The 16,387-nt window shown below is 34.1% G+C and overlaps 1 protein-coding gene across 1 annotated transcript in view; it reads right to left on the minus strand.

Moving 5' to 3' along the window:
* Window positions 1–1,398: 1,398 nt before the first annotated feature.
* LOC129256725 (DNA/RNA-binding protein KIN17-like) overlaps window positions 1,399–16,387 on the minus strand; it is a 36,397-nt gene continuing 21,408 nt past the window's right edge. The window contains exons 7-10 of the mRNA XM_054894891.2: window positions 12,986–13,111; window positions 12,446–12,545; window positions 9,260–9,360; window positions 1,399–7,252 (exon numbers count right to left, since the gene is read on the minus strand). Coding sequence (XP_054750866.2) covers window positions 7,190–7,252; window positions 9,260–9,360; window positions 12,446–12,545; window positions 12,986–13,111 — 390 coding nt within the window. The 3' untranslated portion in view covers window positions 1,399–7,189. The remainder of the gene's footprint in view (window positions 7,253–9,259; window positions 9,361–12,445; window positions 12,546–12,985; window positions 13,112–16,387) is intronic.

The following is a 16,387-nucleotide window of genomic DNA, read 5'->3' on the forward strand; positions in this document are numbered from 1 at the left end:
CAATTATATATTCTTGTGTGTACTTGACACAATAACATTCATCACAATTCATTAGTAAAATTCAGTAGAATCAATAAAGATGGAAATACATTTAAAGTACATGTATGTTTACAACATGGCAGTTCTCTACTGGCAATATGGCCACTACCATTTCTTACTATTCTACAGCCTTATTGCGGACAGCAGCTGATGTATTAGTTTTGTGATGTATGAATTAGTTATTAGTAATGTAGATAATTCTCTCTGCCTTTTTAAAATACGTTAAACACTGCACTGCTATGTAACTACATTCACTCAATTCAGATTATTTTTGGTCACATTTAAATCATAATTCTATGAATTTCTTGACTAGGTTATTTACTTTACTCAGTACTATGATTTGAAAGCACAAAACATGAGAAATAGGGCTATCAGGATTTTAAAAAACTTTAATATATGTAATATGTTAAGTTTGTTATTTAGTGAAGGATTAATAACTCGAAATAAGTTATTTTTTAATGCAGCCAAGCTTATAAGATGCACAGAGGGAGATCATTTTGAAGCAATTCTTGGATTGTCATAACCATGTGGATGTGTGTGTGAAATATAAATTTAACTGGAAGAAAAAAAAATCCATATTCCTGGTGATAGATTCAGATGAAATGAATGCAGCAAAGGAAGTAACTCTTGATAATATAATTAACGAAAAATGTTAAATTAAGCAGTATTTCTATAGGAAAAATGCTCTTCATACTTAATTGCATGCACAATAATTTTTGTTTTTGTTTCTCTTTGTAGATAAATATATATTAATGATTGATGAACTTCAAGCATGTTACATGGAATACTATTTTTGGAATGAATGTATTTTAAGGTTTTCTAAGAGCTATGAATCAATGAGTGGAAAGTAATACAAAGTGACATACACACTCTACTGTTTGTAATCATTTGAATGAGGATGCAGTGTCATTTTTAATTAAAGTATATGACATATATTGAATCATGTGATGTGATCGATTGTTAAATTGTATGAATATAAGATGTGTCATATCTCTGCAGCATTTGCACTATCACAGGTAAAAGAAAACAAAGCTCGAATGGTATAAAAAGTAAATTCTTTTAGTCATGGAAAGTGAAATTATATATTTATCCATGTCCACCATCAGAATAGATTGGTAGTTTCCCCCTTGGTAAAATAGTCATAAAATAAATATAACTAGACTTTTAATTCATCATGAGGACAATTAGGTGATCTGTCTTTGATTCTCATGATTACGAATACAATCACGTTTATTGAGATCAATATGATTATCATGATGAAAACTGAACTTTTATTACAAAAAGAACATGTTGAATACTCTTGAAAAGAGGGAAATTGAGAAGTTACGTGAAATAGGTGTAGGCGATACACATATGGTGTTATAGGCCTATTAAAAGGAATTTTAATCTATTTCATTGTAAAATATTTTAACTTATTTACCTTGCAATGGTCATAAAGGACCATATGCGAAATGTTGAAAAGAAACAAATAAGAAAAAAAAAAATCTCATGTTCGCCCTTGGGCTCGAACCGTGGACCCTTGAGATGTAAGCCTTACCAATTAACCCTAATTCTCCCGGGGGAGACCAAATTTGTGACGCCCGGGTACGCGGTTACGACATTACGCAACATTATGTAAGTGCATGTCAGACCCAAAATTGCTCATAAACGTGATTTCATGTACAAATCCAATGCAAATTGTGTATTTAGCCAAAATTCATAAATGTATCATTATTTCTACTTTTACTGATTAAACTTAATTAATTTTGCTTTGTTTATGATCAGAATTAAGTCTGGAACGATTTCCATCGAAAAAATAATAAAAAAAACAAAAATAAAAAAACAAGGAAATACATAAAAAATTTAAAAAACAATAAAATACATAAGAAATCGTTCTTGGTACCAGAATTTTTTTCATTCACAATTGTTAGGAATGCTATAAAGAATATTTTCACAAAAAAATAGCATTCTAGGAGCTTTATTTAGTGAATCAGAGCAAAAAGTATGATTTCATGAATAAATTGGCATAATTAATTCATATAAAATAAAAATATATGAATTAGTGAAATTTACCAATGCAACTGCGTAGATTAAGTCATTCTCTACCATCATGCAAATTTTCGTTGTGATCGCGCAATCCGCGGCTGAGATCTTAAGGGGGGCCATAATGCCCCCCCCCCCCCCCCCCCCCGGGAATGACAAGAATCAAAATACCCCGGGAGATTTAGGGTTAAAGGTGAAGTCCACCTCAGAAAAATGTTGATTTGAATCAATAGAGAAAAATCAGACAAGCACAATGCTGAAAATTTCATCAAAATCGGATGTAAAATAAGAAAGTTATGACATTTCAAAGTTTCGCTTATTTTAACAAAATAGTTATATGAACGAGCCAGTTACATCCAAATGAGAGAGTCGATGATGTCACTCACTCAGTATTTCTTTTGTTCTTTATTGTTTGAATTACACAATATTTCAATTTTTACGAATTTGATGATTAGGACCTCTTTGCCTGAAGCACAAAATGTTGAAATAATGGAATTCCACGTGTTCAGGGAGGAATGAAACTTCACTTCACATGACAATGACGAGAAAATCAAAATATTTCATATTTCATATAATAAAATACAAAAGAAATAGTGAGTGAGTGATGTCATCAGTTCCCTCATTTGCATACCGCCCAAGATGTGCATATAACTGTTTTGTGAAATGAAGCAAAACTTTAAAATGTCATAACTTCGTTATTTTACATCCGATTTTGATGAAATTTTCAGTGTTATGCTTGTTGAATTTTTCTCTTTTTATTCGAATCAAGTTTTTGTTGGGGTGGACTTGTCCTTTAAGCTACACTATATCCCATAGACTTTACACATAAGCAAATTAAGAAGATCTCAAATCCAATTTTGCAAGTGAAATACGGGCATGATCCCGGCATCTGATTGGAAAATGGAGACCACTTTTACGATAGCTTAGAATCTTGGCTACAACATACTCCAAGCTCAGAGAAAACCGACAAAAAAGAAAAGGAGATATGGCTCGCGAAATAGAGGAATGTAAAATCCAGTTTTTAGAAAAAGTCATTTCCCATAGAGATTGCACACAAAATGAGCGAAAATGACATGCCTCTATAACTTGCCATTTTTCAGGATGATTCGTTCCTTTGAATGTAAATATAGCCACTACATTAGAAAGAGTATGTCCTCAGCTACAACATATAAAAAAACTGAGCAAAAATTGACCAATCTTTACGGAGTTAGAGTCAAATTTGCATAACTATGATGACGTCATAAGTAGTAAAATGGAAATTTTGAGTTCCGACGCCATTTTGATGACGTCGTGATGAAATTAAGGGTCAAACGTGGCATGAAATCATATCTCCCATCCATACTCTATTCGAATTTGAAATAAAAAATGGGGGTCAACGGATTTCCTGAAGAGCTATAATCAATTTTGTATAGGCATGTTTTTGCACATATATTGTCTATGGTTAGTGCGCGCGCATGCTGTAAACTTTGATGGAAGCTAATTCCATTATTATTTGTCGTAGAAGGTTGATCAATGTATCAAATTACTCAGAATTATATTATCAATCCATTGATATGAAAAAAAATGGCGATCCTTTGTTGTATAGTGCCGTTACGCGCAAGAACGCGCACGTAATCGTGCGCGCGCGCAAATTTTTGAAATGCTTAAAATGACCTGATTCATACTCTACTTTGGTCAAAAAGTGATTCTGAGCATTTTAAAATTTTGACGCGGACAGTTGACCCTTGACCTGAATTTAATGTGATGTAAATATTGTTAATTTTTGATAATGAAGATATGATTGATAATGTGATTTTACAAAATGGCGTCTAGATGACGTCATGATGACCTTTTGACCTTGAACTTGTTTTATACACATGACATGAGAAGTCCCTATAACTGATGATATTTTGAAGAAAATTGATGATGTAGATTTTGAGATTTTGTGCTAACAAGAAAAGGGCGGAAAAATAAAAATAAAGAAATAAATAAAAAAGAAAATTCGTACGAAATTAATAGATCACCTAATTTTTTGTAATTTTTTATAAAAAATTAAGTTAACCCTAATAGAGCTGGGTTATCTCAGTGGGGGGGGGGGGGATCCACCCCCCTGAGATCTTGGCTGCCATTCGCATGGATACCACTAAAATTTGCACAGGGGCAGTGTGCAATGATATCTACAAGGCTGTTTGGTTAGTTTTTCCTAATTAATACAATTTATTAATATGAATTGATTATACTAATTTATGCAAAAATATAAGAATTTGCTCCAATTAACTACATGTAAATACAGCCCCTGAACAGCTGACTTTCTATTCACAATACCTACTTTTTTATTGCAAATGTAGCAAGTACCATGAGAAGGGGAAAACTAAGACACTGAAAATTTGCCTCTCCATGATGAATGATAAATAGTAAAAGAAGGAAATAGACCAAACATTTACAGAGTCTACAAGAATTATTTGTACACTGTACATTCAAAACACTGAAAAATGAGTGGATGGACTATGATCAAAGTAAACAATCTGTAACCTGGCTCTCATAAAATCTAATGAATTATATATCATAGGAAAGAGAAAAGTATAGTCTTTGTTTTCCATCTAGTTACAAATTGTTATCAGTCATGCATGAATGATTATAATTCATTTAGTGTGATAATGCACGTTTTCATACCTTTTTGTGACCATTGAAGTGTAACTCGCTATGCTTCAATGATCATGACATTTCTTTTTTTTCTGAGAGATGAGATGACATGCTTTCATTTCATATAAAATTCAGATCCTTTTCACCTGTTTTATCTATTTTGACAGGAAGTGAAATATTAAAATTGAATCTAATTACACCCCTGTACAAAGTCAATGGGGCAACAGCAGTCAGGCATCAATTCGTTTAAAATCGTTTGTGAAATCTGTAATACCGACTGAAATATTAAGAACTGTATATCAAATGAAAGCATATCTCATTTCTCAGAATCAGAAAAAGTATGAAATACCGTAAGTCATGATCAACAAGGCGTGGTACCCTACACTTCATAATCACTTCAAGGTCTGAAAATATGCATTGTTGCATATAGCAATTCATAATCATTCATGCATGACTGATCACTATTTGGAAGTAAAATAAAGGCCATACTTTACTTTCCATTTTTAATATTTATTTTGACAGGAAATGAAATATGAAAAATGAATTTAATTACACCCATTTACAAAAGTCAATGAGGCAACAGCAGTCAGACAGCAATATGTTTAAAATCGTTAATGAATCCGTAAAAGCGACTGAAATATTAAGAATTGTATATCAAATGAAAGCATATCACCTCATCTTTCTGAAAAATAGGAAATAAGTCATGATCATTGAAGTATTGCTTGCTATGCTTCAATATCACATCAAGGTCTGAAAAGATGCATTTTTGCATTTCATAAGTCATAATTATTCATGCCTGACCAATGACAATTAGCAACTAGGTGCAAAACAATGGCTATACTTCCCTCTTTCATATGATACATGTATATAATTCATTATATTTTATGATGGCCAAGTTAGGTATTTTGGGGTTCCAACATAATTAATCTTCTACTTTTGCATTGCTGTATGTAGTGTACAAATAATTCTTGTAGACACTGTAAGTGTCCAAACTTTTTTAGATGTGGCGAAGAGCCCTATTCTGCTTTACAAATGTAAAATAATATAAGAGAAAACTCTACATGATAACACATACTCAACCATTGCATGGCAGCAAGCCAATATCCCAGTGGAGGTCAAAGGTGGCATAAACGTTGCATGAATTTCAGAAACACTACAATTTCATTGGAAATTGACTGGAATATCAGTTTATCTCAAAAATGTATCATAAAATTTAAGGCAGATAATCTGACCATGAATATATAATGTGAGGTAACAAAACGGCCAGGTTTGATATCCAAGTTTGAGTAGCACAATACCATGCCAGCTATTTGCTACACATACCGGATAGGAAGCTGTAGGTTTACATATATGAGACTCCTGTCTTTCCTTATCAATGCTCTCATGTTTACTTCTACTGAATTATCTACAATGTATATGATATACATGACATCATCATAATATCACAATACTGGTAACTTTGCCTAAGTCCACCATCAATATGTCAAATATTTGCCCAAGTCAAAGAAATTTGTTTAGACAAGATTATCAAAAGAAAGAGTTATGGATCTACATATTCTACTTCCATAAGATTTAACTTACATGTACATGTAGGTAGAATTACCACCACGTACAGAGCCAGAGCAGTAGGAGATTAAAAATGGGAACTACACAGATTCTTAAATAGAATTTGCAGACTTTTCTAAGTCTATCAATTTGTTATTGTGTACATCTGGGTAACTAAGTAACCACCTTATTTTGTGCTCAATGTCCCAAACTGAATGAGAAATTGATGTCACAACTCAATAATCACAGTAAGATTTGATATCTATTTAAATTATTGCCATTGTTTGAACTGAATGATTAACTTGCATGGCTTTATGGTGTATTTTTTTCATTAAATCTCCAAGGAACAGGGAGGCTATTGTGGGGTCAATTCAACTGAAAATTACAAAAAAAATAGTGAAGCTTTACAGACCTGCAATATACTATAGCATCCTGTACAATAACTCCAAAATGATTTTCATTGTATTTGAATACCAGGGAAAGGGGCTTCATGACTTGCAGATTTCATACAAACAAAAACAAATTTTCAGCTTTTCGATGTGAATTCATTTGGATTCTATCGCATCACTTGCCGGATTAGGATAGCATTAAAAACTCATATTTTTTATATCTTGATTATCCAAGTTTTTCATTTACATGTACATGTATGCAACAAATCAAAACATCATCCCATTCTCGTTATGTAGTAGGTTTGGCAAAGTTAAGGACTTGGGGTGGTGAAATATTGCTAGAGTAATAAAGATCAAGGTTGATCTCATCTATGGATCTCATGGGTTCTACATGGTTTTATCAATAGAAAATCCACTGTTGATGATGTGTCATACATCTAGAGAACAATGCCATGGCAATCGTCAGCATGAAAAGTCTTGTAAACAACAGCTCTATAAAGTCTTTAAAAAAAACCACACACTTGGTGTTTGTTGATATTCTTTGATTCTGATGTGATGGAGATCTCTGGATGTCATGAATCTTCTAGACTGTATTTGCAGACATCTTCATAACCTTGACCTTCAATCAGTTTGCCCTTGAAACAAACAAAATATTTAAAGAATGGGAAGTGTAAGAAAAGATAACAAATCCAGCATTGACAAACATGAGACCTTAAGTGATATTAATACAAGCAATAATTTTAACACTTTTTTAAAAACCAATCTAAACTCCTTAAAAAAAAGTTTGGAAATCTGATTTTGATCGATAATCCCTCCTCGGTTTTAGTAAATATCAATGTGTAATTAATACTAATAGGTAGATCATTTAATTTTCTTTAATATGATACCCTACATGATATGATTATGGTTCACATGGAGGTGCAGTGCCTTGAAATGTGGGGCAAGATCAAAATTCAAAAGTTGCAAAATGACACAATATTGCAAGTCACTGTTCCTTTTTCCGTGGTGATGAGTGAGTTTCTCAGCGGTTTCTTTTGACTTTCATCAATAATCCCTCCTCGGTTTTAGTAAATATCATTACGTAATTAATATTAATGAATAGATCATTTTATTTTCTTTAAAATGATACCCTACATGATATGATTATGGTTCACATGGAGGTACAGTGCCTTGAAATTTGGGGCAAGGTCAAAATTAAAAAGTTGCAAAATGACACAATATTGAAAGTCACTGTTCTTTTTTCTGTGGTGATCAGTGAGTTTCTCAGCGGTTTCTTTTAATTGTTTTCATGCACCTTAACATCAACATTAACATGAAATCAAACACACCTCTGCACAAGCAAACACATAACAAACAAACCATCACTACATAAACCATAACAAAACATAAAAAATGAAGAAGCAGGGGCTTGATTTGAATGGATTTTCATCTCTATCTTGTCTATTGACACAGACAAAAGAATCATGTTCTGTATTGACCCTTCATGACGATTTCTGCTCGTTTTGCAGCTTTTCAATTCAGACCTCATCCAACACTTTTGAATCCTGCTCTTTTCGTGCTGGCATGATCATAACAAGCATGGTATCATTTTAAAGAGAATTAAATGATCTTTTGAATGATGTCAAATATGCATTGTGTAAAATTGGCAGTTGTGAGAAATTAATGGACAAACTCAGATTTCCAAACTTTTTTTGCTCGTTTTGCAGCATTTCAATTCAGACCTCATCCAACACTTTTGAATGCTGCTCTTTTCGTGATGGCATGATCATAACAAGCATGGTATCATTTTAAAGAAAATTAAATTATCTTTTGAATGATGTAAAATATGCATTGGGATAAATTAATGGCCGAACTCAGATTTCCAAATTTTTTTTGAGGGGTTTATTAAAGAATCAAAACATAAGTCTCATATAATTCTTATATGGTATTCAAGCAAGCATTACATATAATTCAATAAATAAAGAAGTGTTTTTAATAAGAATAAGAGAAATCTTGTAATCAGTATTTCTTTAATTACTGATTATTTTACTAATTAATAAAAATTTCTTTAATTCTGTCAGTTGGGTCAACCCTCAGAAAATTACATTTATAATCTGTTTACATTGTCTTTCCATAACTGTGATTAATCCCAAGAACACTATTTTTAAAGAGTGTATGGGTAACTTGAGAATAATTAAATAACATGCATAACAGTTTTACCATCAATGGTTTTAGGGCATGCAACAGGTGATTCAATTTTTTTATGTACTTATATAGAGTTACATTACCATGGCAGTATCCTAGCACCTAAACAAGCCTATTACAGTTCAAACTACACAATGTAGTTTGAACTGTTTTGCATAACAAGGCTCATCAGACAAATTTAAAGCCCATAGCAATACACTATAATTCACAATGTAATGATACATGAATATCTCTTTACAAATCTCTATACAACATGAAAACTTAATATTGGAAGCACCAATATCATTTAAATCATAAAATATTCATTTTTTAAAGGAAAATTTGAATGCAATTCCTCCTCCCTCCCCACATACAGACCCAGAAAGATATACGCAATCAGAAAAGATCTGTAAGCAACTATGATTATTGGCCTAGTACAAAATAGTCATGTTCAAAGAATAACATTTGCTTGAACTCACTGAGTCTGATTTGACTGTAATACAGAAGTTCTTCTCATCTAGTGAATGAAGCGTTCCAGTCACTCCTCTATAATCACCATTCACTATACAGATGGGTTTTCCTGTTAGGCATGGACAGCAAGAGAAGAATTTTACTTCAAACACAGAACTTTGAAAACAAAGACTCAAATGGCTTTGACACAAACTAATAGAATATTATATTGGTTCAGTACAAACCACCCTCAGATTGAAAAGAAAATCATACGGAACACTGCATTCTGCATTCATTCAAATATATTGATACTGAATTGGCTATTATAGTTCCATCACATCACACAAGCATGTTCCCAATATATTTAAAGCAAAGGTTGTTTTTGACTACTTGAAAGCTTGCCAGAAGCTTGTCTGACATAGCAACAAATAAATATATGTCAACCTGCCGACAGTCAAACCTGCGTGAAACGTCAATCCTTCTCTCCCGCTCCTGCAAACTTTCAGTTTGTCAAAAAACAATGTTTGCCTTAGATATATTCAAATTTCATGGATACCAACGAACGTAGAGGGCAGCAACAATTCGCATTGACCACTTTTAGAAATGTACGTCCACATAGTGGACTGGTACGAGATGACGTCATTTTTTGGCGTTCCATATGCCTCAGGTCCGCACACACGTCCACTATCAGAATCGAGAACCATTTTGCAATTCTCCTAAATCATAGTGGACGTGTACGTGAGTGACGTCATTTTAACCATTCAAGCCCAGCATGAAGATAAACATTTCCCTTTTGAAATACATTTTTCAGTGAATTTTCACAAAATTAATGTAAGTAGTACGATGCATTATGTTTATCATATTTGGAATTGCTTTCTGACCTCCAAAATTTATATCGATATATATCCTAACTGGAGTAAAAAGGAATCAAAGCAAGTGAAAGGGCACGTGTGCACAAGTTGCACTTTCGCATCACCCGACCGGGTCGCCAGGCGATGGAACACCAAATCTTCCGGGACGGGCAGCGTGTCATGACCCGCTGATTATCGTGCTGTTTCACGTAGACGTATACGTACAAGTCGAGTGAAATCTTAAGTATTCGCAATTGTAGTGAACAAGGGCAGACGACGACGTTGACTCAAACGATCAGACGACTGCTACGTCATTCTCGTTCACTGCTCCTAAAACTCTCCAGTATTGCTTCTAGGAAGGTCCACTCGATACGCCCATACCATTGAAGTATGCGCACAATTTGGTAGGCATGCCAACGAAACCATGGACCGACACAATACACTCAGGGATTACTAGCAAAATAGAGATTAACTAAAATATTCTGACAACAGTAGATTCTAATAATAGAAAAATAAAAATATAACAACAATGGAAAATAATGTACCTTATTTTAAAAATAAAATGATCACTAAACCATTGTCTTAATAATTTTTTTATCTTCAGTAAATAGGTTGAATTCTGTCATCATATAAACCAATCTACTAATTTCACCCCGATTCTGCCAAGCTCATTTTGTGACCGCCCTTAAGCTCCGCCCCTCACTCAAAGAACTATTATAGTAGATTGTAGAGTTGATTTTTTTCATTTACTTATTTTCAGCATTTTTGATAGAAAAGTTTTTGCATCAAATATCATGCTTAAAAATATGAAACTTTTATATCTGTATTTTTCCTAAAATATTACTTGGTGATAACTATGATTTTATGACTTTGCATATAAATTATGATAACAAAGATATGTGAGGTTGATTCATTTTTCATCTAAATTTCGCTGCACCACATCAATGTGCCTACACAATCCAGCGCCATGGTGTTTTGATCGTTTGATTGACTGTGCACGCATGCATGCCCGGCTGGCCAGCGTCCCGGTAGGTTTGGCTGGTTTACCGGTTGGTGGTATCTGAAATTCTGCATGCATGCTTACATAAATTGGTGTAAAATTATAGAATGAAAACAATACCTTTGCCCCTTGATAGTTCATAAGTCGATACCCGTCAGAATAAACATGGCTCGATACTAAACCGGATAATTTCGGTCTAACGTTGGACTAGATCTATAGGTTTGGTCTTGGATTTTCTCGTGTAGTGGCCGTTTTCGATCTCTTCCTGATGGACTGCTGGGTCGGATTTGTGGATATTACATACTCTATTTTATATTTTTAGACTCCATTCTATACTGGAAGTGAAAATTAATATCCTAATCTTGAACATTTATCGTTGCTCAACTGCTTTAGTGCCACAACAGTGACAGACCAAGTCGATATCCTTCGAGTCCATATCTAGCTTTGGTCGATTCGTGTTGAGTATGCGGCCAGCACTGTTGTTCGCGCAGCACGCGCACGTACCCATATGTGACCGAGGAAGTTTCGGCGCTGTCAGGACAGAAGATCAAGGTCTTGGCTCTGGTGTTGGCTGGTGTAGTTTTGGTAGGGGCAGCGAAATTAAGCAGAAGAACGGTAAATACAATGTCATCAGACTATGTATTTTTATTGATGTGCAAACTACAAAATTCATGAATAACTTTTTCTTACTTTTTTAGCAAAATACATTAACATTCTTAAAATAATATTTAACATTCTCTATTTAAGTTCTTACAACCCATGAAAAATACTAAAATTAAACAAACGAAAAAAAATCAACTCTACAATCTACCCTAATGGTTCTCTGAGTGAGGGGCAGAGCTTAGAGTGGTCACAAAATCTAAGCGTAATGGACCTTCCTAATAGCAATATGCTTGTGTGTTGCTGCCCTCTACGTTCGTTGATGTATACCTTTAAAGTTTAAATATTTGAAACCAAGTGAGGCCAACTGGTTGGAAACATGCTAGTGTAATGTAATGGAACTGTCATAAGCCATTCAGTACCAATACATTTGCTAATACTCAGAATGCAGTGTAATGTATGATTATCTTTTAAATCTGAGGGTGGCCCCAAACTTTTGGCCTGTACAGTACATGTTAGCACTCAGCATAAAGTGAATAAGCAATCTGATCAAAAGACTTGATTTTACAGTCAGATTACTATAGTTAATTACAGCAAAGCAACTTTAAACAAAAAATCACAAATATAAGAAAGCATTAAGAATGAATGCATCCAGTAACAGTAGAATCAATGGATAATATTAGAAAGTATGGTTTGCTTTATGACTTTTTAAAGTAAAGGCATGTATAAAACAATTATGATTCAAGTCATATATGTGTACATACCTATGCCTGGGATGACAGTTTCCAAATGAACTTGGTCAATTTTGACTTTTGACCCTAGATCAATCAGCTTGACAACACCAGTGTATCGATCGATCACATCCTGTGGAATCAACAAACAAATCAACACAGCAATTCATTTTTAGATAGACTACTTCCTTCTCCAAACCACTGCCATTGCTCATCAATAACATCCCCATCACCATCTTTATCAATATCATCATTGTCACATTCATTATTATTACTGTCATTATTATCATGGTCATTTTCATTATCAATATCATCATCATCACTACTATCACAATCATGATTACAAACCATTACTACAACCATCACACTCATTACCAGTCATATCGCAATACAATATCTGATCATAATACTATATGTATATATATATATATATATATACAAAGTATATAGATCTTCCTTTCAAACAACAAACAGTATCTTATTATCCACCTAAATGTTATTAATCCTGAAATTGATTTCAAGAATGATGGAAATAGGAAATTTGAATAAATGGTGACAACTTGAAAAGCTCACCTTGACAACACCTTTCTTTTTGAAGTACTTGTCCCCTAGCCTCTTGGTAGTTATTTTAACAATGATCCCCTTTCTCAACCAATAGTCTTTCTTTTCAACAAGTTTGGCTTTTTTCTTTGCTTCTTCCTGAAATGGAAAAAAGAATCAGTACTACTCTAACATGCAGATGCTCAGGAGTATGATTCAATATAGTTCATCTTCATCTGACACTACAATACAAATCTTGGTAAAGAAGATAATTGTTATCTCGGGCATATTACAGGGCAACTTTTCCAGGAGGACAACTCCTCTGGGATGATTCATTCCCCAAAATGCTAGTTCTGGATGAAACCTCCCTCAAAATCATGTGATATAAACTGCAACTCATTTAAAGACAAATTATATGTAATTCAGGAGACTTCTCTTTGAACTTATTCAAACAATTCATCTGACAATACTTTTCAACATATACATTTCATCAACTGGGCGATTCCACTCTAGAACTTCAAAAATATCATAAATTTCAACATGCTTTCAATAAGTCATAAGTAGTGTAATATTTTACTATGATACCTAAATTTTATGAAAATTATGAGTTTTAACCAAAAGTGAAGTCAGATATAGTTTTTTTGGGGGGGAACAATGGAATTTTCAATTTTCAATAATTTTGCTAATTAAATAGTTAAGTACAAACACTGCCTGAAACAATTATTGGCAAAGCATGAGAAGATTGAAAATATTGCAGGTCAATGGAAAAATGTATCATTGAGGGTTCCAAATCATATCTACAACATTTTCATGATCCATATAAAGGGGCAGCCCTGATTTTTCTGAACCTATTTTTGGCAATGTCCCGTACGACACATGAAAATGCAAAAGTTTTTCCTAAAATTTTATTTTTGATGATGCAATTTCACAATATCAGTTTCTCTTTCTTTGACCCATGGGTGATCGATTTATCCCATAAGGATCTAATTACTGCCCTTCATTTTTCAATAATTGTCCTATTAAAAGTTGTCCCGTACGACACAGTGTGTGTCGTAATATATGATGCATTTAATTGCAGGATTTGCATTCAGAAACTATAAAAAGTAGGCCTATTTTAATTCAAGTAATTGATTTGACATAAAGTGAACTGAAAAATTACTTTTTTTTATCTCAATAGAACATGAAATAGGTGATTCTAACCATTTTAATTGATTTCATGTAGGCGTATTCTTTTGTGAATCCCGTCAGCTAAACTGATGATTTTCACTGATCAGAGTAGATTAATTTCTTTGTCATTGAGCATGAAAAGAAAACTTTTATAATTGATTCACCCTAGCATGGAAGATGACTTCCTCTTGCATGCTAATGTGGAATTATTATAAGATGTAAAAAAAAAAATTACATATCAATCATCTATTTGGACTTCCCTTGATGATTACTAATTTTTTTATATAGAGTATTGAAACTCCTTACTTTTTGCAAGTTGTAAAAAAAAATCTGGAAAATAAGACAAACCATATGGTTTCATGAAATGCAGAAAGGTTTGAAAAAGTAGAACCGCATTTCTTTAGAAAAAAAATATTTTGTGGAATTACAAGTGACAGTTGTGACATATATCATGTATATATACATTTTTTATGAAAAATTATAACATTTTAGCCCCATAATTTACACAAACAGTTTCATTCATTCATTGTTTAAAACTTTAAATAGTGTATTGGAAATCATCAATTAATTCACTAAAATATAACTTCACACAAAACCTCAAGTTTTTCAGCTCGTAAAGATGCTGTGAACCCTTGTACATTTCCCATCATTAAAAAAAAATGATAACATATTGTTCCCGATTGTATATATATATTGAGGTTACTTAATTATATTGTCCTGAATGACTACTTATTAAAAGACTTTTCATTAAAAAGGAAGAAATTAGGGGCAATGCTCCCCTTCTGATTGATAAAAAGTTAATTGTTTTATTCAGGCTGCCCAGTACAACACGCAAGTGCCTGTACGACACACAAGTGTCCAGTACGACACACAAGTGTCCCGTACCACACACAAGTGTCCCATACGACACATTATTTTGTTTATGATATATTGACAGAAATATTCAGCCAATAGCGGTTTCTAACATAATGAATGTCTTTAGTTTGATAGGATTATCATTATCATCAGCCAAATAAAGTGATTGAAGAAGTCGAAGAGACATAAAGTAAGAAAGTTTGGCTTCAATTTAGAGATGTCCCGTACGACACATTTTGAGTGTCCCGTACGCCACAATGTTCTCGAAAATTTTAATTTGCTTTATTTATTCATGAATGTTTATTTTGCTTTCTTTCATAGATGTGTTTGTTCTTGGGTAATTGAATATCAATTTGAGTTCAGTTTCTATTAAAACTATCTGTCCAACTCACAGACTTTAGAGTACAAACTTGAGGTTTCAAAAAAGCCACTTTTTCTGCGTCCGTACGACACATTACTATTTTAAAGCTGTATTATACAGGATGTGAATTCAAGTCATGTTAAGTCTTGTTTTTTCTAACACTCTGGTAGTACTTGATGATCACCTTAAAGCCCCTTTCACAATTGACGTACGACCTGTTTACGACCGCCTGCAACAGATTTTTCTTGTTGTTGCACGATCGATCTCTTGGTGTCTTGCGAGCACTCGCAGTGGTTGTAGACGAACGCACGAATTTGAGGTGGTCGGAGGTGGTCGTGACTGGTCGCATCTGAATCTGAACATGTTCAAAATCCAAACGCGATCAAATACGATTGGTTTACTCGCATCAGGTCGTACCATCGGTCGGGCGATCATCGTGTGAGTGTTGTTCAACGTTGTACGACTTGGTGCGAGAGGTGACACAACTACGTATAGTCGCATTTAGTCGACTGGAGGTCGTACAACACTTGCACATGCGCTAGATACCTACAGAGACCAGTCTTGCGACTGGTTGCGATAATATAAGACTGTTGCAAGACCGATCGAAATTACGGCTTACAACATTCCACTACCGTTGCATTCGCATGTATGCGACCGTACAGCCCCTTTCACAATTGACATCCGACCAGTTTACGACCGCCTGCAACAGTTTTTTTCTGCTGTTGCACGATCGATCTCTTGGTGACTTGCGAGCACTCGCAGTCGTTGTAGACGGTCGCACGAACTCGAGGTGGTCGTGACTGGTCACATCTGAACTTTGAACATGTTCAAAATCCGAACGCGATCAAATACGACCGATTCACTCGCATCAGCTCGTATCCGGGGTCGTACCATCGGTCGGGCGATCATCGTGGGAGTGTTGTTCAACGTTGCACGACTTGGTGCGAGAGGTGGCACAACTAAGTAGTCGCATTTACTCGACTGGAGGTCGTACAACACTTGCACATGTGCTAGCGACCTACATGTACAGAGACCTGTCTTGCGACTGGGTG

The sequence above is a fragment of the Lytechinus pictus genome, chromosome 3 (assembly GCF_037042905.1).
Source record: "Lytechinus pictus isolate F3 Inbred chromosome 3, Lp3.0, whole genome shotgun sequence".
NCBI lineage: Eukaryota > Metazoa > Echinodermata > Echinoidea > Temnopleuroida > Toxopneustidae > Lytechinus > Lytechinus pictus.